At 28.6% G+C, this 27,449-nt stretch overlaps 1 protein-coding gene across 1 annotated transcript in view; it reads left to right on the forward strand.

The window, feature by feature from the left end:
- LOC111641209 (F-box/WD repeat-containing protein 7-like) overlaps positions 1-27,449 on the forward strand; it is an 81,013-nt gene that overhangs the window by 23,258 nt on the left and 30,306 nt on the right. Inside the window, exons 2-3 of the mRNA XM_023387343.1 lie at positions 17,621-17,827; positions 21,067-21,317. Of these exons, the coding sequence (XP_023243111.1) occupies positions 17,678-17,827; positions 21,067-21,317 (401 nt within the window). The 5' untranslated portion in view covers positions 17,621-17,677. The remainder of the gene's footprint in view (positions 1-17,620; positions 17,828-21,066; positions 21,318-27,449) is intronic.

Raw genomic sequence — 27,449 nt, forward strand, 5'->3', positions numbered from 1 at the left:
AATTAAGTACTAAATATAAGATAAGGACACAAAGGCATATAATTTGATACATAATAGACATGATTATTTTGATATATGTTGTTTTATGCCATATAATATGTGAAAAGTAAAATTTCTTATTTACTACTATAGTCTATTTATGGCAGGGGTCACCAAACTATGGTTTGTGGACCAGATCCTGCTTGCAAGGTCAGTTCATTTGACCTACCATGCTCTGCCACCAATGAGGTAAAATATAATTATTTATATGGAAATATCATAGTTTGTAGATAAACTTACACTTATTTTAATTTTTTATACGTATAAATGCCAGAATGGCCCAATCTGATTTTTGCATCCGGCAATAATATAATTTTTAGGAAAATCAGAGAAATAAAAAATTTGGTGACTTTTTACAACTTTGGATATCAGAACGCTTTTTGTGTAAGTACAGTAGAGCATTGATTATGCGACTCAATTGGGGACTGGGGTTGGTCGGATAACCGAAAAATATGAAAAAATACATTATTAGTATAGTATATTAGTACTGTATATCCTATGTAATTAGTATATCTCTATTAATCTACTTTGCATTGAATTTTCATCGATGTTAAGCCTAACAAAATTTTTTTAAAATAATAATCATTGCTATTGTATTGTTAAAAATTATTTTTAAATTATTTTATTGCTCACAAATTAGAAAATTAAGCCTCGTTTAAATACTGCCCTCCCTTTTATGGTCGAGCCAGTGTTGCCAGCTAAAACATGCAAAAATTTAACAAAAATAATGTTAAAGTAGCCAAGACATAACCAAATATTGTAGCATCACATCACTAGCAGACATTTGAAATTTGCCGACTAGAACGGTCGATTAACTGATGTGATGGTTGATCGGGGGTCAGATAATCGATGCTCTACTGTACTTGTAATGAAGTTTCTAACAAAAGCAATTACAAGCTTGCTGCAGCAATTGTGTTTGTATATTGGTAAATAAATATTTTGATTGTCTTTTTTTGTGCATTCAGTGTGCTGTATTGAACAAAATGGTCATGTGGCCCCACACTTGTCATTCTTTCAGTTATCTGTCCTGCTGTGAAAAAGTTTGGTGACTCCTGGTCTATGGAAAGAATCAACTTGGGTATTAACCAATAAGAATCAGCCATTGATTGCTTAATTGTGGCAAGTTACTTCTGGTTTCTTCCTCATTTATTAAACACGTCACTGTCATTGTAAACAGTGTTATGAAAGCTTCATGTTCTGGTATTGGAATATGAGGAAGTTTGTTATAATAGTAGTTAAATGCATGATTCTTTACAGTTAATACATGCTATAAAAAATCAACACAATTAATGGAAAAGTAGTTCTGCTATCTAGTGAGAGAAAATAAAATAAAATTCACATGTTGCTTGACATATTAAGTGAAAAGTGCTGACATCATGCGTGACGTTGATCTCAAGTTGATTCTTTCCATAGACAGACTGTAGTAACATGGCATTACTTACAATATTAAATGTATTTTGACCTACTAATCTAACAAATTGTGCTGTTGACTTGGTACCAGACTGTGATATTAATTTGTAATTATTTTATCTGTAAAACATCATAAAATGCATGATGAGACCCTGTTATGAACAAATTTCATATCAGGGCATAAATACATGCTAAAATAATATGATATTCACTCTCAAAACTTCATTTAGAAGTTTTGAATTTAAATATCTTAACAGAAAATTTATTGTATGGAAAGTTTGTAATAATTTTTGATGCACAGATTTTTGAATAGTAGTTTATAATTTATAGCAATTTCATATTTTGGTAAAATTATATAAGGTTATACATATAAAATGTAAAAACACTCTGTGCCAATCAATGTAACAAAATTAACAAAACATCTGTCTATCAACATTACAGAAAATACTTACCCAAGTACTTTTGACAGTTTTTAACTAACCTTTTCAGGCGATATCATTCACAGAGAACAGAATGCTAGTATTTGAAAAATGGAATAGATATGCTAAAGACCATTTTTCAAAATTGTTCCTCATGCACAAGCATGGAACATAATTGAAATATAAAATTGCAAAATTTTAACTGGGATAAACAATGAAATGAAGTAGTAAAAATTTATGCCAAACCAAAATTTCCATACAAAATTGAAGAGCTTATTTCCAAAATGATGTATCTCCAGGAAATACGATTTTCCAAAAACTGCAAATTTTAAATAATTGCTTTAAATGTTAAGGCAAAAACTTAATTATTGGTACAGAGCTCTATTTTTATATTCTGAATATACGCTTAATAGTGAAAAAATCCTGAGGCAAAGGAAATGGTAGTTTTGGAAGTTCAAACCATGGACTTACACCACTAACAAAATTGCAGCATTTAAATGGATAATGTAATAAAAACAACAAATAGATGATCAAAAATTTTAATGTATAAAAACAAAAGAGAATATACAAAATAAGATACAAAACAAAAATGAAAATCACACAAATCTTGTTCATATGACTGAAGATAATAAAAAAAGTGTTTAAAAAACTATATTAATTCCAAAAGAAAGAAAAATACTTAATAATTACATAAAATTAATACGAATCATATTGTAATTGTTCTGTCACAGTATCTATTTAGAATCAATCACTTACTAAACAAGAAAACACTTTTTGTAAATTGTCATTTCAGTATACTCATCACTTATCCCAGTTTATTTAAAAGTTTCTTCCCATCATTTATCTTTTCCAGCTTAAGTTTATTCTCCAATGGTAACAAATTAACTAATAGATATGACCATTTTTTACCTTTACCTTTAACATTGTATGATTGCACATCTCCGATCTATCAGAATAGTACTGTTTGCAACAAACATATTTAGAGTTTATTCTGATTACTTTCATTTCAGATACTTTAAGCAATGGCACACGTGATAATTTTAAGGTATCTGCACTGAATATTTAAAAAGTATTAGGTTCTATGAATTATAAAAAAATATTTGATTGATTTCAAAACTTTGCATATGTAGTTAAAAGCAGGATTTTAAAGCTGTCATGAGAAGTCTTAAAGGCCTCTAATTATGAATCTCAGAAAATTTCTCATCAAATAAACAACAGCATATTTTCCATTAAACATAATATTTCTTCTGTTATATAGAAACCTGACATTAATGCAATGTAATAATAAAAACACACAATGTAATTAAAACTTTTGATACTGAAAGTACTTTTGCTGATTTTATTTAAGCATTGTCAGTTATAAGATATTCGAAAACAATGAAAGGAACGTATTGCAAATAATGTTCTAGAATTTTACTGTTTGGAGGGAGCAGAAAGAGCTGATTGCTGGATGAACAGATAATGATTTGGTAAGACACAATCTGGTATGTGATGGAACTTTGAAAATGTAGCATCATTTTTGTGAGCCTAGATGCAATTTGTCATCATGTCAGCACTGTTAAAGTGTGTAATGTATATTTTGCTTTGATCAATAGTTTTGAAATGATGGAAAGATAACCTGCTTTTGTCCTGCATGTGTGATGAAAGAAAGCTGTTGACTGAAGAAATCCAGATTAGATGAGAGAAGAAATGAAAGCTGAATGTGAGGATAAATGAAAGAAATTAAATATGTCTGAAACTGAAAGGAGTGATAAAGGAAGGAAATACACTGGTGCAGTAGATTTATGATAAACACCAAACTAAAGCTTGTTGGAAGCTCTATGAATATTACTGTAAAGATTTGTTGCCATTATAATTACAGTATTATTTTATTTTTACTTATATATAGTTCATTGTTATTTTTGATATTAAAAATTTGATAAAATAAAATTTATAAGCATTTTTTGTTATATTTTTAATTACTCAAATTAAATATTTGACCCTCAGTTTGGAGTTACTAAAATTTGAATTCTATTTTGACTTACCTTTGAATAAAGGTTTGCCATCACTGCACTATGATATGAGGTGAAAAACTGTAAAAAGTAGTAATTATCTTTCTTACTCTCTCAATGTGCAAGATCATACACTTGTCTGAGAAAATACTCTTCATTTTGATTTTGATTATGACAAGATTGTACAGTGATATTGACTGTGTAAGCTGTTAAAGATTAGTAGGATTTAATGAAATTCTTTGATATGTTTGTACAGTACATGCATAAATGTGCTGATTGTTTATTTTTTCTTATTATCTGTAATAGGTTAAAATAAGAATTTAAAAGATGTAAAAATTATTCAATTACTTTAATAGAGTAAGAATAAAAAATCTTTTTGCTATTAAAGCAGAACAGGTTTTTTTATTCCTATTGATTTATTTGTTGTGTGCCTTAGTATATTGCATTTTGTTTTAATGGAGTTTTCAAAAGTACAGTGCAAAAAGTCAATATAGCAAAATAAAAAAAATTTCATAACTTGATTAAAGAAAGCAAGTAAAGAATATAAAGATATTATGGAGTGCCAAATTAATGGAAAAAGTATGCCAGAGAGATAACTAGAATAACACACACACACACACACACACATTCTCTCTCTCTCTCTCTCTCTCTCTCTCTCTCTCTCTATCAGTATTTTTAGACATTGTAAGAAGAGACAAGAAGAAGAATGAGATTTATTCCCGAATTTCTGGAAGTGCATGTGATTAGAAAAATAAATATTAGAAATGAATCATTCTTTCACAATAGATTTCTAACAATAGATTTGTAATAAGTTATTTATTTATTAATATTTTTAATGCTTTAATTTTTATTTTATTTTGCTTTTGTAGTTATTTTAGATTATTAATACACATCTAATCCACCATTGATTTAAATGCACAATTGTGGTTTAAACATAGTTGGAAAAATATGGCAAAATTTCATTTTATACAGTATGATTGCATGTCCATATAAACTCACAAAGCTGAAACAGCAGCCAATAACACACAAACTTTAGTACTTATCTAGCACTTGATTTACTAATTCCACAAATGTTTCCAGCTCCATTTAGGGACCTTTGTCAGTTTATTATAGCTGTTATGGAAATGTTTGGTTTAAATTTGTCAATCTGTTGATGGAACATTCTTGTAGAACACTTTATAATTTATTCTGTATTTGTTCAGTTTAATGGAATGGCTTTACTACCTGACAAAGGCCTCTAAATGGGACCAAAATGTTTGTGTAATTATTAAATCAAGTGATGGAATAAGTAGTAAGGTTTCTGTGTGAGTTAATGATTGAGTTTCAGTTTAATATAGTATTTAAAATATTTTTTATTTTATATTAAAATTATGTATTTTTATTGATAAAATTAATATTTAGAGCTATGCTACCTATAATGATCATAAAAGTTCAATTTTACTATATTAATATGAAACTTGCATGTTTAACTATAACAAATTAATACAAGCCTAAATTTCATTGCTGCTTGTTTGAAATAAGTTTATGGATTCTTAGTGCTTTTTCAGGAAGGACAACAATTGCACTCACAATATTGTTTATTGTTTATTATTTATTGATAACAGTCACTTCGTATTTTGGTTTTAGATTCAAATAAAAGCCCCCAATGAGTGAAAAAAAGCAACTAAGCATTTTGCATTTCTTTCATAATACTTTGCATAACCTTCAGTTGATCAATGCCCAAATATCTTCACGGACCACCCAAATTTTCCTGTTGCCGACCTGTTGCTGACTGCTGATCTATCTAACACTTTTCAGGGAAAAAGTTTTGAATTGAGATAATGTGACTTCTGGTTTGCATTGGAAGTTTGTATATAGTTAATCAGGGGCCTCCTGCCATAAGGTATCCATATCTGGTCTTATCTTTCATCTAACTCCATTCTCAAGATTTAGGAAAGCGGGATGGAGACAGTGGGAATTTATAGGTCTACAATTTTTTCAAATTGCATCCCAACAAGCTACATTGATTAGAACAGTAGCAAACATGGACCAACTCAAGGTACTAGAGGCACTTGAAGTTTTAAAGCAGACATGCAAGGGCAGTATATAAACTACAAGGGAAAAAAGTGAATTTCACAAGCATGGTAGGCAGGCACTATTTAATAAGTCTTTAAAATTTCATTACAACAACCATGTTTGGGAGCATCCTATTGATTAGTCTTTGGTTTTAAATTTGAATTTATCTGGAGTTCTGCATATTCCATTTTTGAACATCAAAGTCTGTGGCATTCCATTTCTAGAAAATTAAACTGAAAGTGTTTGTTTTTTTTTCTGGACTTTCATCAGTCTGCTAGGAGAATTTCGAGATTAGAATTTTTATCTGTATATTAATACCTAGTTTTGAATACTGAACTTTTTTGTAAATACAAACATCTGAAACATTTTATTGTATAATGATGTAATTGCTAGAGATAAGAATAAAGAAATACTGCGAGAAGTTTGATAATATTGGACTATTAAGTTTAAAGAGCTTGATTTCAGTTTTTCCTTTAATAATTTGGCAGCAAGTGAATTTTAATAAATTCAAATAAAAATACATTTATAAGAAATAAACATAAAAAACATACACCACAGTGTCAGGCAAGACCAGCAATACAGCTTTAAAGCTCTATGAATGTTTTTGGTGTACTTCTGAGAGCTTCATCAGGTAAAAGTCATTCTGAAATATGCATGCTACGTTTTTGTTTTTTGTTTGAATTTTGCCTTATTCTTCAAACATTCTATTTTAGAATGACTTCTACCTAACAAAGATCTTAAGAGTAGACCAAAAATGTTTGTACGGTTTTTAAGCTATGTTGCTGGACTTACCTGAGGCTGTGTGTATGTATTTTATGTTAATACATTGTCTAGTTCCAGTGAGAGAAGAATTTTTGTAAGAAGTAAAAACTATCTTTTGAAGTTCTGTCTTATTTTATATTATTGGATACAAAAATGAATTTAAACTAAATATCACTGCTGTAAATCCAGAATTGCACACTGGGGTATATATAACAAAAAACGGACTTATATGAACCTTTAACTGGTGCATAATAAGTAAAAATGTAATACATGTGAACTGATGTGCAGAGGAACTGGACATTTGAAAATTACATTGTTCGATTTTGTTCAAAAATTCTTGTATTCGTTATTCTTTTTAGAAAATCCAGCTGATTTACCTGATGAAGAACCCGGGAGGGGTTTTGAAAACTTTTGGAAGTATTACATTTTTACTTATTATGCACCGGTTAAAGGTTCATATAAGTCCATTTTTTGTTATATCACTGCTGTTTTTGTGTAATTAGTAAATTTTAAGTATTATATAAACTTTAATACAGAAAATAATTATTATATACATATTCTCCACTATGAAATTATATATGGCTAAAACTCTGTATTCAAGTATTTCATAAATTTGCAGTTTGGTATTTGCAAGCATTTTTTTTTTTTCATATTAATGAAGTTAACTAAAATGCTCTTATTTATGAAATATTTAACAAAAAGAATGAAAAAAATGAACAAATAGACTATTACTGTAACTCTATGTTAGGCATGACCTCTTATGTTAGAAAAGTAGGCACATGGATTGCTATTGAAGTCCATAACAAATTTTGTGATAATTTAGGAAGTAAGAAGTTTTTATTAAAAAAATTATACATGTATATTACGTGTTCTATAATTGTAAATAAATACTTTTGTATTTTTGAATGTTAAAAATAGAAAAATAAAAAAAATGAAGTTTGTTACATCTTGAGGTATAATTTTACTCTTATTAAAAGCAATTGTTGCAAAATATATTTGAATGCTCATTGCAGATCCATTTTTCATCTTACTACATTATTTTTTTCTTGTTGATTTATTGCTTTTCAAGAGTAGTTTTGAAGTTCATAACTTCTCAATAAATGACCTGTCCTTCATATTTCAGATGGAATATTCAGAATAGCACATCATTCAGAAGCAGAGTTTTGTATTTTCTATAAAACATTGCTTCTTTACATTTTCCTCTTTATAATTAGCTCTATAGATGCACAATGCATTGAGGCCAGTAATGTTAGCAGGTTATAAATTATTAAAATCAATGGAAAAGATTTAAAATCATTCCTTGAAAACGAGACAAGATGGTAGATTGTTTGCAATGAGATGAATCATCAGCTATATTGCTCATGCTTTCATCTTAAATGTCTCTACAATAAGATACATTAAAAAAAGAAAGAGATTAGAAATACAAAACTTCTCTACATGAAAATATGCTTTTATTTTTCAAAATATGTATTTTTCAATCCCTTAACCTTATTACTTCAATATATTTTTCCTTTCTACATATGTAGCAGTTTTGCGGGAACATAATCTCTGTAGATATCAGCTTTCGATCATACAACAAACATTGTTTTTCAAATATTAATTTTTAAGAATTTTCAACATAACATATGAAAAAGATAGCTTGCAAATCATATGATTAAGTACATTATTAATACAACACAGTAAGAAATTTTACTGTATTACACCAAAACAAGTACAGTAAAACTTGACAAACTAGAAAAAATATTCAGTACTGTGTGATTTTGGTTTATACAGGTTTTACTGTATAATATGGCTGAAACATTGGCAAAAAACCATTTTTTCAAATTCACTAAAGTAATTATAATTAAAAAGACTTCCAACAAACAATTTAGAAAAAAAAATACAAAAGTAAGAGAAAAAACAACTACTAAATTACAATTCTACACTCTCCTTCCAGTAATTTTACTTAATTTGTGGTCTTTGCATTAATTTCAACAAATGTAAATTTAGAACAAATGTACATATATTATCATTGCTGTGAAGTATTTTGCATTGATTTTTTAATTACAACTATCTTTGTTTTATACTGAGATTGTTATCTCAGTTGATTTATAGTATTATCAAATTTTAACTAGAAGCATTAGAAATGAAATGATGCGGGCAGCAACATTCTTTTGTTATCTTTATTCCTGTAAGATTACCACAGATACTTATTTGAAAGGAGACTGATTGACTAGAAAAAAACTGGAATTTTCTGAGATTATCTGCTTCTAGAGCCAGTTAGTCTCCTATATAATTTTTAAAAATCTAACATAAAAGAAAATCTATTATTTATACTCAATACTATATATATATGGAATACTGAATTCTAAGTAAATAGTTTTAGATTTACTTTGATAAGTTTTCAGAATCTTAATTAATATAAGTGATTTATAAAATTGAAAATTTAAAAGTATTTTTCATAATATAAATTAATTGTCTTTACAGATTTAGATTGAACTATTGTTACAATTTTTTGTTCTAAAGTGTACCATTTTTTGTAAAGTGTCAAGTTGATTTAATATTTAAAACATACATATGATAAGAAATTTATGTGCAAGATGTGTATCTTTATTTTAATGTTGAGTTAGAGTTAGAGAGAAGACAAGTCAGCTTTCTCCCATTTCCATGCAATATAAATTATGTGAAATTGTTTAAGTACATAAGTTTTTCTATCATAACTTTAGTGAAGCTTCTAAATATATAACTTTATTTCTACCAGTAGCATCAAAAAGTTTATGGAACTGAAATTGGTTACATTCAAAGAGATTTAAACAATATGCCCTTCAAAGTATTATGGTTGAGCCAGTGCTCATACATTGTTTGGAAGACATCTTTCTTCACTTGGTACAGGACAGCTATCATGGTCTGAATATTGTCATCTGTGGTTTTGAAATACCTCCTTTTCAATAGTTTTTTCACTTTATCAAGCAGGTGAAAAATTGCATGATACAAGGTTCAAGTAATGCACCAGATGTTATATTTTGCTAGATACATTTTAACCAAAATTGAGTAATAGGCAGGCATATTATCACAAAGGAGTAACCAGGTCTTTTATTCACACTTGTCTTTTTTATGTCATTGCTTCTGTAAAGCTGTAAAGAATTTTCATATACACTTCCTTATTTACTGTTCATCCCTCAGGAGTAAATTTAAAGTGAACAATGAATGCCATGGATATCAAAAAATACTCCCAACATGAAATACCTCCAGGAAAGAAGCAAAGGAAGAGAGATCTCTTCCTTTGCTTCTTTCCTGGAGGTACTTCATGCCTTATAGTGATGATGGTGATTTCCACTTAGTAAATTGCCTGTTTGATTGGAAATCAAAAAATATTCTAGAAACAAAAATGTCATATGAAACAAAGTTAGACAGTGGAGAGGTTAATCATCGCAAAATTTGGTTAAGAATATTGGAATAGAAAGCATTACCATGTGCAATGTTATGTGAATTAATCATTCTATTAGAATTTTCATCATTTCTGATAAAATCTTTAAGTGACAAAGATTTCCATAGAAACAAGTTACATATTTATTTTTTCTATTTATCAATAATATGGTTTTTAATCTGCTTTTAAAAATATTTCAAGGATGGATAATCATTAAAATAACATTTTTATTTTAATGATTATTCATCCTTGAAATACTTTTACTGCTTGGATGTTGCAGTTTTTTTTATAGCTTCATATTAGTTATAAATTCTTTGAAAACTTATTCCGTGAATTTTATTTTACTCTATTCTCCAATTAGTATTTTAAAAGTAGTGCTTCTTTTTGGAAACAGATTATCAGAATGTATACAAGTAACAGAGGTATATACAATATCAACACTATTTCCATAGAAAATTTGTCCAGAATTGATTATTTTGAAAGAATTAAGACCTTTAAACTCAAATTTAAACAATTAAACCAATTATAGCAGTCCTGGTTCAAAATTTTAATATGAACATTTTTTCAAAATCTTCTGACTTCATTAAATTTTAGATATATCTGATGATGGAACATGAAGATTCTTTAAAATACACTGCTGGCCAGGCAAAATGCAACACCATGAAGGATGTTTCAATATCTGTAGTCCATCATGGTGTTGCATTTTACTTGGCCAGCAGTGTATAGAAAACTGACATTTTGGTAGCTAGATTATACTTTAATTATTTTTATTTTTTGATATATCCAAGTTTAGTAAGTACAGTTTACATTATTTACATAATCTTCTTTTAATAATAATTCTGAACTTTTTATTATTATTTCCATGTAGAAGATTTTTAACATTATTGTTACATTTTTAGCAAAAAAAAAAGTCACAATCTTAGTACAAAAAAAATCTTTGTAATTTGTTTGCTGATTATCTTATTCATTATTATTATATGTATGTAAGTTATGCATGTATTTATTGAATAGAACTATTTTTTAATTCATCTTTGTTAATTTAAGTCAAATGAACTTTTGAATGAAGAAACATTAAAGTTATTTAAAAGATGAAAATGTAAAGTATGAAAAGTTATGTAAAAGATATTTAAAAGATGATTTATTTGGAATTTGAAGCTTATAGAGCTTAAATATTTGAAGCTTAAATATTAATTTTCTGATTTAAGACTTATTTAATTCAGAGGATGTTTTGGACTTTTAAAACTATTTTCATCTGGATTTTTGTTATGCAATGACAACAAATATCTGATAACTGACAAACTAAGAAATCTATGTAGTAAAGAAGTTTTATTTTGTATAAAACTGATTTTTTAATCATCCATATATAAAGGTACTTTGTTCAATAAGAATAGTAATTGACTAGGTTTAAAGAAGGAAATTTCGTTACAGAATGATAATTATATACATAATGAAGAAATTCATTGACAAAGTACACAAATTTTAGGTTTTATAATTAAATGATGTGTTTACATTAGATATGGTATGTGAATGACTTTGCACTTGTACATTTCCCTATTTAACCATAATTATTTGGACTGTGTATTGATAAAGGTGTGTCTTCCTTTCATGGCCAAAATGTTTCTATGGGAACGGCTATTGTTTTGATTTACTGTTTTGTTTTAAACCGATACTACAAACTTGTGTAAAAATTTCTTTGGCCGCAACATGCGTTATCAATTTATACAAAATGATATTAAATTGTAGTAATTCCATTTATACCATTTTACTTGAAATATAATTGTTTGTACTTATGTAGCAAGAAATATGTAAAATTATAATTCAGGAACATTAATATCGAATATTATACTAATTTACATGTTATTGCAAGGAAAATAAAGACACACTGAATGGTTTTACATGCTAAGAATTGTACAATTGTATATCTGAGTTCAGTTGAGGAAGTTATGTATTAATAATTCTGAATTGCTGCATACTAATAAATACAGAAACATTTAGTTACTAAAATGAATTGTATCTCATCAGATGTAAGAATTTAATAAACTGGTACATTTATTTGTAATTCTTATGATATCAAGACACTGGCACATTAGATTAATTATTGAATTACTTTAGCGTCAAAATAAATAAATCTATCTGGATTCTACAGCTGGACTTGATTACTGAGATGGAACATCTTGTATCACTTGAAACTCTAGTGTCAATGCTCTTCTAACTTGCATTTTTATTTCCAGATTCATTTTTATTTCAATTGTAATTTTGTATTTCATGTAATGTGTTTGAAACAATAGTAAATAAATTGTCATTTGCCCATCATGATAGACTGATCTAAGTTGTATTTACTATATTGTATTGTCTTTTAGCTGTGCATAAAGTTATTTAAGAATGATTTAAAAACTATAATCATTTTTATTCTGTTTGAAGAACATTTGGACATCTTTTAAGCAAAAAAGAATCATTTCTGCAGAAAACATTATTTATAGTAGCTCTATTTAAAGGTGATTTTAATTGAAAAATTAGAAATAATCTTAATTTTTTGTGAATTTTATTTTTAATTAAATTATTTTGTAATATTGCTCATTTGATTGATGTGTTTAACAGTTACAATGTTGAGAGAATATATATTAAATATTTGTATTAACGATATCTGTGTGTAAATTTTCAACAAAATATTACTAAATTTAAACTTTACAAAAATATTAGAATAATAAACCTATATGCAAGTAAGACTAACAGCACAAAACCTTTCTCACTAATTTCTAGCCTTATTAACTGGAGTACAAACGTTTTCGGCCTTCTTAATAGGCCTTCCTCGGGTACACTCTCGAGTGTACCCGAGTGTACTCGAGTGTACCCGAGGAAGGCCTATTAAGAAGGCCGAAAACGTTTGTACTCCAGTTAATAAGGCTAGAAATTAGTGAGAAAGGTTTTGTGCTGTTAGTCTTAGAAATAGTTCTAGCTACATATGCATAGTAGTATATGCAAGTATATATTAAAAGTAAAGCTAGGACATTTAAGGACTAAAAAACCACATAATTTATGATTTTTAATGCTGAGATGTCCTAGCTCTAATTATAAGATACTGTACTTAGTTGATAACTGAACATATTGCAGTATACAGTATACTTGCTTGTAGGTTTGTTAGAATGGTTTTTAAATCTATTATCATCTATAATCATTTTTATTCTGTTTGAAAAACATAATCAAATAAAGAATAAAATTAATAGTAAGAAGAAAACTCAAGATGCTCAGTATAATTTTGAATTATGATTAGGGTTTAAAAAAAGTAATATAAATGCAACTTATTAAATAACATGCATAATAATAAAGCCATTGGTTATCATCATTTGAAATTATTTGAGTTATAGCAGTTTACATTGGCAGATTAATAGACTGATTTCCAGTAATCAGCAGCATGACTTTCTCACTTGATAATTGTTTTACAATGATTTGAGTTTAAGCACTGAAAATAGAGAACAACAATTGATGTTTCCAATATTTGTGTTTTTGCAAAGTCATTAATAACATTTTTGTAAAAAAAAAAAGGATATTGAACTTGCATGTAGCTTAAAAATATCAAGAACGAAATGACGACAGTTTTAGGAAAACTGAGAAAGTAAAATATAATTCATTGTTATTCTTGGAAATTTCTTTGTAAAATTTTATCATAGACATTCTTCAGAAAGTATGTATAAAGTTGATATTAATTGGCTATTGTATAATATGTGTTTTGTATATCAAACTCTATTGTAGCATTTACTGTTAGAAATTTGTTATTAAAGTTGATATTTTATTTTAGAATGCAAGAAGTTAGAATTGACTAAAATTTATGAAGTTTGCATTATATCCTTTATATTTATTTTTCAAAAAATTAAAAAAAAAAGGAAAAATTGAGGTCTAATGTTATTTGAAAGATATTTTTTTTCCTATATGATATTAATATTCTGGCTTTAAATGTTATATTGTTCATAGTATTGATTTAATGTATATGTTTAATAATAATTCTTTTGTTTGTGTGTTGACAAAGAAAAATAATATTCTTTTAAAAGGTCAATTTTTCAAAGAAATTATTTCCTGTGTAACACCATGCTTACTGAAAACAGTTAGCAGCCAACTTAAAAAATAAAATTAAAAACAACATCAACACCAATAAGATTGAAAATAACGAAATACTAAACCAAACAGGAGTACTATATGAAATAAAATGTACTGTACATGTAAGAAACCAGCGATATACATTGGTGAAACAGGAATAAATAAAAGTACTCTGTACCAGAATAAAAGAACATAAAGCAGCAATTAGACTTAATTACAACCAGTCACCATGGACAAATCACTGTAGGGAATTTGGATGCACAATCAATGAAAAAAGTGTAAAAATAATCCATAGAGAAAAAGACAGTTATCTATGAAAATTCAAAGAGCACTTCGAAATTGTTAATAAAAACAAAACCATAAACCTAAATGATGGAATGGAAGTTGACAACGTGTGGGAGGAAATGGGTGGAGCTAAAGGAAAAGAAAACAAAAAGAAGGGAAAACAGTCTAAAAATGCCTTAGGGGACACAACATCTGGGCAGGTGTATGTCTAAACATAAAACAGGTTAGTTAACTATTGTGCAAATATATCCAAAATTGTTGTAATTTACCATAATAACAAATGTAATAATCAAATTTACCAATTTATAGAAACCTGAAGAGGGATGCAAGCTACTTAAAAATATTGCACCCAAAATGCATAGTAAATAAGTAAATAAAGAATACAAAGATAAGCTTTTGTCTCTGATTAAATGCGGTCCAGGCAAAAAAACGACGGTTATTTCTGTGGAATTAACCCATGAAGTTTCATCAATTTTTTGAGGAAATAATTTCTTTGAAAAATTGACCTTTTAAAAGAATATAAAGAAAACTGCACCATTGATATAATATATCTATTACTTACAAAAATAATATTTTGAAACTTATCCTTCAAAGTTCAAAATTTCTCCTGTTGGTTTCATTGATGCCTGTTTCTTATAGGGATATTTTTATTTGGAGAAATTAAAAACAACTGAAATACAACTATCAAGTGTTAACAAGTTGATCTTTATATGCAGTATATAATTTTTATTTTTCTACACAAGAATCTAAAAATAACAGACTTGATAACAGTTTGGTATTAATACATTTTATCTGGAGTGACCCCAACAGTGCTTGTGAAAGAAGCTTCTCCATAGGATATAGAGATACAGTACTAATTATAGAAAGCGTAAAGATTTCTTATTGTTGAGTTCATTTGATACTACCAGTGTTTTGTATATTTTTTTACATTCAGTGTCTGATAGAAGTGGAAAGTTTACTGTTTATATTCTCTCAAAGAAAGTTATGTTATATGCAATTGCATTATCATCACATCTTTTATAAATAGAAAAAAAAATTTACAGATATATCATTAATAAGATGGAACTGAAATGTAGAAAAATGTAGAGAATATATTATGTAATCTATGATAAACAATACACTGTTCCATCAGCTTAGCAAAGATCAGAGGACCAAATTTAGTGGTTAATCCTCAAAAATATCTGTAATTTTATGAGTGTTATTAACAAAAATGCTAAAGAATGGGTTTTTCAGATTTAACTTTTTTAATAGGAAAATTTGCTAGGAAGTTAACTCCCCTCCAACTTTTATTCCAAGTTATCATTTATAACAGTTCACTGTTATGATTGATAATCTGATATATTTGCCTGTATTGATTTTGATGATATAATATAATAATAGGTCTACTGAAAATTTTAAAGTTAATGTCAAAGAAATGTAACATAAAAAAGAAATATTTATTACCCGTTCAGTTATTTTGGATAGATCAATGTAGAACAGATCAAGAAATTTCTTTACTTCCTTAGGAAAAATGAAAAACGTATGGACAAAATATGTAAAATATTTATTTAAATGATTAAAAATAGGAATAAAAGTAGTAAAAAATTGTCATTGCTTTTTATTGGTATTCGATTTTCTCATAATTCTGCCATTTCATTAAACTTTGAATTCGGTTTTTTGACATTCATATATTTTATAGATCGATTCTTTCTGCCCAGCCACATTGATTTGTATGCCAAAGTCGAGTAATTTTCCCTTCATGTTATATTTAGATCAGTTGCCGAATATTAAATTAGTAGAAATGAAAGTTTTTACGATGACTTTTCTGATCAAATCATTGGGAAGTCATAAAATATTAACTTTCTCTGTTTTTAAATTCAAAATTGACGAAATTAAATTCGGTTGGCTTCAAATATTACTGTTCAGGTTTGGCTTAACTTTTAATAAGTTGATGCTAAGTAATTTCTATGTAATGTATTGTTTCTCTTTTATTTATTAAATAAGATATTTTACTTCCTGCAATTTAATTGATATATAATTTTTAAACACGTTAAAGAGAATTTTTATTTGCACTTTTCTTGTATACAAATTGTGCGCGCGTGTGGTTGTGTATGTTTGTCTGTGTCGCACAGAACACACAGTTATCCACACGCGCGCGAACAACAACCCCAAGAAAATTTTACAGTATATATACGGACGTATCGCTATATTTCGAATCTTTTTAGAATGATTGACACACGTGCCGAGGATTTAGGCCGCTTACCTATTGTTCGACACAGCATTATTATGTTATATATAGTCTTACGTGCTAGTGGATTGACTGTTGGATGGTCGATATGACAAAATACACTCTTTAAGATCCGAATTACATTGCAAGAATACTAAAATTCTTGTATAATCTTTGGCTTTTCATATATTATATAAAACACCATGCTTTAACACGTCAGTTTAATGCATTTAAATGGTAGTTCGAAAGTTATTCTTCTTAACGTCCATAAATCTATATTTTGTCCCTATAATTTACGTACATTTTATTATTATATATACTATATTAATATTCTGTTGAGCTGTTTGCATTCTAAGCGAAAAGAATTATTATTCTAAAGACAACTTTCAATTTTTCTATATATTACTTGAAGAATAGGCAAAGGGTGGCATTAAAAAGTTATTTAATAAATTAAAAAAATAATAATAATTACGTGTTTTTTAATTATTTCGTAACTTCACTTGAAATGTAGGTCTTAGATGTTAACAAAATAGGAAAAAAAAGAGATTGAAATTCGATAATTTGTAGAAGTGAAAATTTGAGAATTAAATATTTCTAAAGTGATAATGATATTTCTCGGAAAATAGTACAGAAATAATTTCATATCCTTTTTCTTTTAATAATTTAACATAAAATAAAATTTTTAATTGTGTTAACGTTGCTAGAATGGGTTTAAGTGCAACATTTTTATGTAACCGGCAAGGAACTCTTATAAAATATTTTGTGCAGTTTACAGCGCAATATTAAGTAATTATAATTAAATTTTAAACAGTTTTTTATGTTATAAATGCGATTTTTTTTTCAGTCGAAAGCTTAAGTATTTCGAAACTTATCGAGGACTCGATTGTTATTAAAGAAAAAAAAATTGGGCACAAATATCTGATTCTTTTGTCTTTTTTTTATTATTATTGAACAGATGGAAACCGAGTAGTCCCGCAGCCGTAAAGAATCAAAATTCCATCGACGGCTTCCAATGTCCTGCGGGAACAACTGTCCAGCCAATGCTGGAAACTGTCAGCCAAATGCTAGCGAAAACAATAACAATGTGGTCGATTTCGAAGGATCCGAAAATTCGAAACAAGTTGTAAGTTCCGAAGTGGAAAACCGGATTGACGCGGATAAGGTAAGTTGTGCAACCTTCCACTTGTAATAATTTTTTTTTTATGTGTGTGTAGGGGAGCGCTCATAATGCTTGACCTACTACCGTTTAGAATAGAAAATAGTGCTGTAGCGGGACGGATAGACCTGGAATGACATCTGTCTACCATTTGTTGGTCCGTTTTCGTCACTTCCTTCTTCGCTCTTCTCAATAGTGAATGCACTTCTGTTCGATTTTTACATGTCCGGGCTTTAATGGGTCTGGGTGAATGATAAAAAAAAAGCGTGAGAACATTCTCTTTTCCGATTTCGTAGTTACATAAAATTAAAACACACACATATACATTTATATATATAAAAAAACTGGGCGTAGTCCTTTTTTGGATTTTTACAAAGTGACCTTGAACTTATTCTAAATTAAGAGGGCTTCCAGGGGATACATTTTTTGTTTTTTATTATTATTATTATTTTCTTTTGTTCTTTCGAGCGATGTTAGTGACGGAATTCGTGTACGATTATCGTCGTTATCGTATGGGTAGCGTGTCGTTTCGGTGAGGAGAAACACGATTTTGTAGATCGAGTTTCTAGCTCAATGTCCGCCACGCCCTCGTCGGTCACGTGTCGTCGGGAGGGTGATAGATTTGCACGTGCTGTGTGCTCGAGAAATTACGTAATCGCTTCGTATTAAAGAATGGATTTTCTTCTTCTCTCGCGCGCTTTTGTTAAGAGTTTTCGGTTTTGTATCAGTTTTTTTTTCCTTTTTTTTTTAGTAAACAATTTATTAAGTATTCTAGAAATTAACTTACGTAGAAGGGGAGGAGTTTCTTTTAGTAGAGGCTACCACTATCTTCGATCACTTCCTGATTTTTCTGGTTGTCTTAGCCTCGGGATGTACTTTCGAAGTCGGTCTCCAGATTATAAATTAGTTTTAAAAAAACATTAGTTAAATTACTTAAGATTAAATGATTAAATAGTTTAAAATCGTTGCTATAAATATTCTCGTTTCGATTTGGTATTGATGTAAATAACACGATCCAATTCTCTTACTGATCGATGATGTCGATCGAGCGAAATTTTAGAGCGATTAGAAATTGATTGATTCTTATGTACGAATCGATCGCCTAAACGTTTAGTTTTAAATATTTATCAAATAGATATAAGTTAAACATTCCCCAAGGGTTATTTTATATGCATCTAAAAATAGTTTTATCTGCAATTATAAATGTTAATAATTAAGGTTACGTTGGGAGGGTTTTACCTGTCGAAAGTTTACTTAACGCACGATCCATTCGTCACAGTTAATTTTTAATATCGTAATCACCGGATTTTAAACTTTACAAAGGGGTCAAGTATAAAAAGAGAGAGTTATTCACACGTTTATGTGTTTTTTAAAGAAGTGAAAACGGAGTGACGTATCTTTCTCCATAATTAAAATCGACTTTTTTTGTGTGTGTTTAGCCACGTGTTCGTCGCTTTAACGCTCCTAACATCGTATGAAAAGCTCGGCTGTGTTCGCCCGCCGCAACTAACAATAGGCTTTATAATGCTATGTTTTAGGAGGAGGACGTTTAGTATTTAACAATTCGACCGAAATTTTCTGTTTGAAGTTGACTCGTATCTTCGACGAGAAAGCTGTGTTTTTTCCAGAATTTTTCTCCGTTTATGGGTACTTTAATTAACGATTTTAATGTGTTTTCTCAATCTGGAAAGTTTAGGAGGGGTTCTCGAGAAGGAGGCGAAATGTCGGGGCGCGGCCGTTCGAGTGCTTCCTGCTGTGTAGTGAGAAACAGGTGGAGTGTTCCAAGTGTGTGTTCACTGGACTGTGTTTGGGTGAGGTCCGAGTTTTGTTTGTCTGCGGATTGTTACCCTTGGCAACGGCGGGACACGTTCGTTTCGCTTTGTTTGTTTGACTTTAGTCTGGTTGGGATCTCGTCAAACAAAGGTCGCATTTCCATCCCGGTTTTAATTTCCTTTTTTTCTTCTCTCCTCGATCCCTATTTTTCAGTCGGTGTTTGTCGTTTCAAAATCAAAATTTACAATTTTTACAATTATATCGGTAAGTGTTGAGAATAAATTCGATTAGAACTTTGAACTGAGAAATAGTAAATAAATAAAATATACGTTCCGATATTCGTTTTGATCGAAAAATAAATATTAAAAAAATATTAGCAAAAATTATACTTTTATTATTATTATTATTATTATTATTAATTTTTTTTGGTCCATTTTTCCATTTTTTTGTCATTATTCAATTACAATTTTTTTATAGACAGACTTGTTTAGAATATTAATCTCAGTCGATGATATAACTTCATTAATTAATAATCTTTACTTTCACAATATTTAAATTTTTAAAATTAGATTTTTCATTTTTTATTTTTTTATTTCTCTTCTTTGTGAATATTTATCTAAAATTAAGTATTTACAAGGAAAAACAGGAACAATATAACCTTAATTTTAAATGGAAGCTTGCATTTTTTTCTACTTCCATATAAATGTAATGTTTTTGATGTTTAGAGATTACCTAGTTGCTCAAATATTTATTAATTTATCAAAAATTATTTTATATAGATTTAACATTAAGTAAATTTATTTATTTATGTATGTGCAAGCATATATATATATAAAACAAATGTTAATGTCTTTCTATGTAACTCATGCTTTTTTTTAACTAAAAAATATGCACATATTTATAGAGAAATGAAATTTAAACTAAATAATCTTAAAGTAATGATTGAATATTGTAAGCTATAAATGCTAATTTTATTTTTTTTGCTTTAAAATACTTTTAAAACATTTTAAGTATATTTATAAACATTCAATAAACTTTAAAATACAAATTCTGTTTATAAAAACAAGAAGTTTATTTTAAAGATTTTTAAAATGTTTATTTTTTTTCTGTACTTTTAATTATTTGATTTATTAACCGATAGTGCATAAAAAATTTTTTTAACATTCAAATTTTTGTAGTTTAGATAGGTTTGTTTTTTTTTAATATTAAGAGTGTAGTTATTAATGATCAATAGCAGGAACAGTTATTTAAGATTGGTAAAAACATTTTAAGCAAAGAATAATATTCAATGTCTACATCTGTCTGTATATATTCAGATTTTATTTAATTTTGGAAATTTTCTTATTACGTAGTATTTTTGTAGTTTAGATATTTTATAAACATAAATAATTTAAGTATATGTTACAATAAGGAAAGTTGTTATTGATTTATTATCATTGATTTTAATGTAATAAAATATAAAACTTTTGCAGGAATTAGAGTCTGTAAACACAGAAAATTCAACAAATACATTTGAAACAAAAGCAAATGAATTCAATTGTGCCATTCTTTCGTGTTCTCCTTTTGCTAAGCCTTCCACATCATCTTCCACTAAAGACACATCAACACTTAGTTCCTGTGGTCCAGTGTCGTGCGCATGTAACATTTCCTCTGCCCTTCCTTCGTGCAGGATTATTGAGGAGAACGTCTGTCAAAGTCAATTAAATAGGATCGAAAATAGCAAGTAAGTTTTAAACAAAAATGATTACACTTTCGTTAAACTGAAATTAATTACAAGTATTTAATTACATCTGTGTTTCGTAATGTAAGTTTATTGAAAATTTGAATTTATAGTAACAACATATATTTGAATATAAACATTTTTAACATTTTATGTAATGTAATTTAATTTTTTTTTTTTTTTTGATAACACTATTAAAAAAGTTCCTTGAACTATTAACAAAAATGAATACAAAAAAGAATGACGACAAAACACATGCAGACATTTTGAACATAATACATTCTTCATTAACATATGCTATAATATGATATCCGTGATAATGACATCATTCCTTCTGACTTATCTTTACTTTTATGATATGACTAATTGAAAATTAAGATGCAATTTTTTTCTTATCTGATAACTATATCTATCTGATAAACAGTTTTGCATATTTTATTTATGTTTAATACGAGTTATCATGTATTTTTATATCTTTGTATATAAAATGATTTGTGTCAAACTAATCTCTCTAGTAAATTACAAATCATTAAATTTTTTGTTTCGCTGTTCACTATATTTTAAATATTCTAGTTTGATATGTAATCAAATTAAAATTGCTGTTATTGTTTCAAGTTTAACTTTGATTATATATAAAATATAAAATTTTATATTTATTTATAAGGTGAAAGTTTTAAATATATGATACACATTTCTTGATAAAATTTATTAGGTTTAGAATACATTCAGATTTTGTAAGTTCATGTATGTGTTTAGCTCACATTAAGATTAAAATTAAAATGACTTGCTAAACAATTTTAACTTTTCTGGCTGTTATACGGAGGGAAAGAATGGCAATATGGCAAAAAATGACTCCCCCTCAGATTTTTTACATTTTTGGACTTAGGACACCTTGAAATGTCAAGAAATGCAAAAAAATTTGGGTGTAATTTTGTAGGTATGGGTGTTAGCATGTATTTTTTCACCCTGTTTGAAGCTTAATAACTCCTGTGCTTTTTGTCGAAAATTTCTGAAATTTTGCAGGGAGGTTTGTTTATTAGGGGATCAATGCTATTAAATTTTGGAGATTAAAGGTCAAGGAGGTGGGAAGATAAAGGGAGTCATGTGTATCTCCTGTAGGGTTGGACTTAATGATGATTTTACTCCTTATTACCATTAACAATTTTTTTTTTTATAAAACTCATCCCTAACCTCAAAATTAAGCTTTTTGCCATTTTATAATAGTTAAAAATATAACAAGTTTTTAAATACAATATGATAACAGATGGTGCCATCAAAATTTAAAAGTTTTCGGGATATATTTCTTTTAAATATAAATGTAATGTAAACAATATACGTAATGTGCAATTGTTACATTTCTCAATTAGATTATTCAATATTTTTTTTATATTCGTAATTGCAGTTGTAATGAGGTCCCGGGGCTTTGCCAATGACGTGAATAATGGTGGCACATAAACCGTGTTCTTTACATACTCCAACAGAAAAAAAAATCACACGTCGAGTGGTCTGAACGCGTAAAAAGCATCGATACGGAACTTCATTGTTGATTCAACATCCATTCTAGAGGTGGGGGGGGGGGTTCTGCGTTCAAGTACGACGCACCTCAGTATGTACCTCAGAAGATCCATTCTTCCTTAAACAAAGTAATAGGAAAGTTTTTTGTTTCGTAGCCACAATTTTGACAACGAACGTCGAATGCCACTTGGTGTGTGGCAAGGAAATAGTCGTAAATGTGCTTCAAATTTGGAAAGTTTTCTTCTGTTTCGTGTTTGGATTGTATGACCAAGTGCGATAGTTTGAAGTTACTGAACTTTAAAAATGTTTGAAAGTTTGGAAACAATTATGCCGGCACTTGTCAAAAGCTGCAGCTTCAATTCAGATTTCAATAATTTACACGTTTCTTCAAGTGACATTAGAGTAATTTGGAGTTTTGTGCGATATAAAAAAAGGCATAAACTCAGACTTATGTAACTAAGAAGTTTTGTTAGTAAAAGGAAAATCCTAACAATTATAATACTGAATTTAAAAGATGAACCTTTTACGTGAAATCCTTTCAAGTAAAAATGTAATTTTTTAACCGAAATAAGTAAGAAATTTTTATATTTTATACGATAACCTAGTGAATATATAAATGAATTTAATAAATCCGATAAATATTTACTAAATTTAACGAATAAATTGAGATCATTTCGTAATCTCAACCACCCTATTTTAGTGTTTATATTAATTATTAAAAACAATTGTTTATGACCACTTCTTCCTTTTCTGTTCTCTTAAAAAACTGTTTAAAATTTTATCTATTAAACATACATTATTCAATGTGAATTCGCTAGAAAAGGCAAAGCTTTCAGCTTTTAACACATTTGCTTACAAGTAAATAGCTCACTCCGAACATCTAAAAAGTTCGTATCTGGAAATTCTTCTGGAGAATTGTTATGTGCTTCAAAGAATACCACAAAAGAAAATAATAAAAATTAAGCTTTGAATATAGAATCTCCAAATTGGCTTATTCCTGCTATTTTACAAACAATACAGGAGGCTTTTTCTTATTATTATGAAAAATAAATTTTAAACATACATACGATCTGACAGAATACAACAGGCCAGTTTTGAGAANCAATACATACAAGTACAGTACAGTATTTTCTGAGGAAACACTCGTACTTATTTTTTTTTAACCCCATTCCCGATAACCCGGCATTTTCACAAACTCGGCCACCCTTCGGTCCACATTAGGCCGAGTTTTCGAGGCTCTACTGTATTCACTAATCTGAACAACTCCATAAAATAATTAATTCAGATTAGTAAGAGTGCATTTTATTATTTATAAATGTATTTTTAATAATAAAATATTCTTGTAGTCAACCTGGAAATGAAATTATTGTGTCATAAAATGCAACATTAGATGATCTCCTGATAAACAATGTGTAAAATTGTGTTTTATGATTGGAAATAATCTGTAATCTTCTTAAATCTATTTTTAAATAAAACATTTTTATAAATAAAAACATGCCAAATGAACTGCCAGATTATTTATCAAGCCATAATAAGATTAATTTAATGATTAGACATGCAGTAATTTGTCGTTAGGTAGGAAATTGGGTCACCATCTAAAAATAAATTTAGAATATTTTCAAAGAAAAATTGGCCCCAAGTTCTTGCTCATCATGCAGCTGCATTTCCAATTATACTATTCAGACCTCTGTCCATCTTTACTTCCAGAGCAAATTTAATTAAAAGTTATTAATTAATTAATAACTTTTAATTAATTAATAATTTAGATACAGTATAACATGATTATAGCTCAATAAGCAATTTGGCAGTTTGGAGTTTGGCATTATTAATTGAATTAGATTGATGCATATTTGTTGACAAGTCTATGTCTTGTTTATAAAATCTTACTGCCCGATTTTCTTATCAGCATAGAGGTATGAAGGAGTACATGTCGAGAGTTGATATTTGGCACAGAGTATTAGGTGCCCAAATCATTTGCGCATAAAAAAATCCAGACTTGTAGATAATCAGGGGACCGAGAATCAAGTCAAAATAAAATACAAAATGGCGACCCTATTCTACAAATAGGCAAAACAGCCACCTCACCCCACCGAAGTCAGGTAGAGGAGAGTACCATCCACAGTAATTCTAAGAAGTGAACCCTGACCTTAGTAATGAACACGTAAATACAAATAAAATACAAATAAAATTTGTAATCTAATTTTGCAAATTTGGGAGTTCTTCAAATATGACATTAAAACGGTTTTATGTCGTTACAAGTGGTTTTTTTTTAACATTATCTAGTATGATAAAATTGTGGAACCGATAAAAATTTCATGTGTAGGGCAGAGGGTGCCACTGCATGACCTTTGCCCTTTGCCTTTTGACCTCACTTTGCTCCTAAATTCTAACGAGGAGAGACATCTTTTTACTTCATTTAGTTAACCTTTTGATTTGACAACCGTGCCGATCTTGGATTTATATTATATCTTGACACTGTTGTAAATATTAAGGATGCACCGATAAGCAAAATGGCCGATTACCGATCACTGATTAATCGGCCGATTAGTGTTAATAATTTATAGCATTAATTAATAGTGTGAGATCCTGGAGTTAATTATACAGTTAATTATAATGTGGAAAAAACCCATTTTTCTCCACCTGGTATTTCCATCTCCCTCGGGTCAGGTAAACAAGAGACGATCGAATATCCTCGCCAAATCAACAATCTCTTCCTTTGTTTCTAAAATAAATCTCAACACTTAATTGTTGACGCATGGAAACTTCGACATTGTTTAAAAAGCTGAAGTGTTTCTGTGTTTAACAGAAACAAAATATATTTCTTTAACCGCTGATATTTGGACAGCAACTACAAACAATTCTCCTTTTTTAAGTGTAACAGCCCACTGGTTGAAGGATGATTTTCAGCAGGAAAGAGCTGTTTTGCAAATTGTTTCCTTTGAAGGTTCCCACACAGCTACACGAATCAGTGAACAGTTAAAAATTGTTCTTGAACAGTATAAGTTGACAAGTGATAAGATATTCTTAGTACTAAGAGATTCTGCAGCAAATCTGGTAGCTGGAATTAGGAATTGCAACTTAGAAGCATTATCATGCTTTATACATACGCTGCAGCTGACACTAAACGAATGCATATTTTCTAAACAAGATGTGAAAACTATAATCACAGTTAATAGAAATATTGTCACACATTTTAATCATTCTGCTGTAGCTGTAATCAAATTGGAAGATTTGCAAGAAAAGTTAGGTTTGCAGAAACACAAATTAATTCAAGATGTTCCTACTCGCTGGAATTCTACATACTACATGTTGGAACAGCAAAAGGCCCTTGTCACATATGCTATAGATAATAAAATTCCTACGTTGAGCCCATATCAGTGGTCTCTCGTTGAAAAAATTGTTCTACTTGTAAAACCATTCAAAGAAATTACTGTGGAAAGCCAGCAAACGAGAAGCCACTTCATCTTCAATAATTCCCACAATAGAGACTCTGAAATTATTCTTATCAAAAGCAAAGATCAGTAGTTCCTTTAGTGGCATTAATACCACAACAGAAGAACTAGAAAATCCAATAAAAAAAAATTTTCAGCATATATAGAAAACAAGTCTTTATGCTTGTCATTTTTATTAGATTCAAAATGAAATTTCAAAAAGAGGATATGCTAGAGGAAATCTCAATAAGAATTAAATTCTGAAGCTTCTACTTCTGGAGGTGATCAAGATGGAGGTGAATTTCTAAGTTTTTCTGATTTATTTGATGAATTAGCTTCTGGTAAACGAAAGAATGAAGAATAGCATGTTTTTAAAAAGAAAGAAAAAAAAAAAGAAAGAGACGAACAAACGTTTCGATCAAGAATTAGAAACATATTTACATTTATCCCTAATTTGAGCAAAATAGCTATGAAATATTTAAGTGCCTCAGCATCTTCCATTGAAAGTGAAAAAATTTTCAGCACTGAAGGTAACATTTATGAGCCGGCAAAAAATAGGTTATGCCCTGAAAATGATGAAATTCTCATGTTTTTGCATTGTAAAAACAAACTGTAAAACCCTTAAATTGTAATTTAAGGGTTTTACAGTTTAAATATTAAATTTTTATTTGTTTTATATTTGTTTTGTATTTAAACTTTAAACTTATGAAACAAATAAAAATTTAATTTTTCTTCTTAACCTATTCAATACTTTTTCTTATGTAAAGTTTAAACTTTATATTATACGTTATGTTATACTTATAATATGTATTGATGAAAGGAATAATTTGATTAGTAAAATTTTTTTAATATTCAGATTGTCATGTAATAAATAATAAATATATAACAGAAATTTATTAGTTTTTATTACTAGCATTGTACGTAACATTCTAACAAAAATACCAAAATGTAAAATTGGCCGATTATCGAAACCGATTAATCGGGGGGAATGGCCGATACCGATTAATCGGCTAAGTGGCCAATACGGCCGATTACCGATTACTTACCGATTAATTGGGGCACCTTTAGTAAATATCGCATAGCCAATACAAATTAAGTAAAAAATGATCAATTTCTCAGTTAATTTTTACTGACAGAACAAAAGATGCAGAGCACGTGGTCAAGGTCAATGTGGACATCATGGACAAGG

This window comes from Centruroides sculpturatus, unplaced genomic scaffold, assembly GCF_000671375.1.
Source record: "Centruroides sculpturatus isolate CEXI.00-Female unplaced genomic scaffold, Cexi_2.0 scaffold1513, whole genome shotgun sequence".
In the NCBI taxonomy this organism is placed as follows: Eukaryota; Metazoa; Arthropoda; class Arachnida; order Scorpiones; family Buthidae; genus Centruroides; species Centruroides sculpturatus.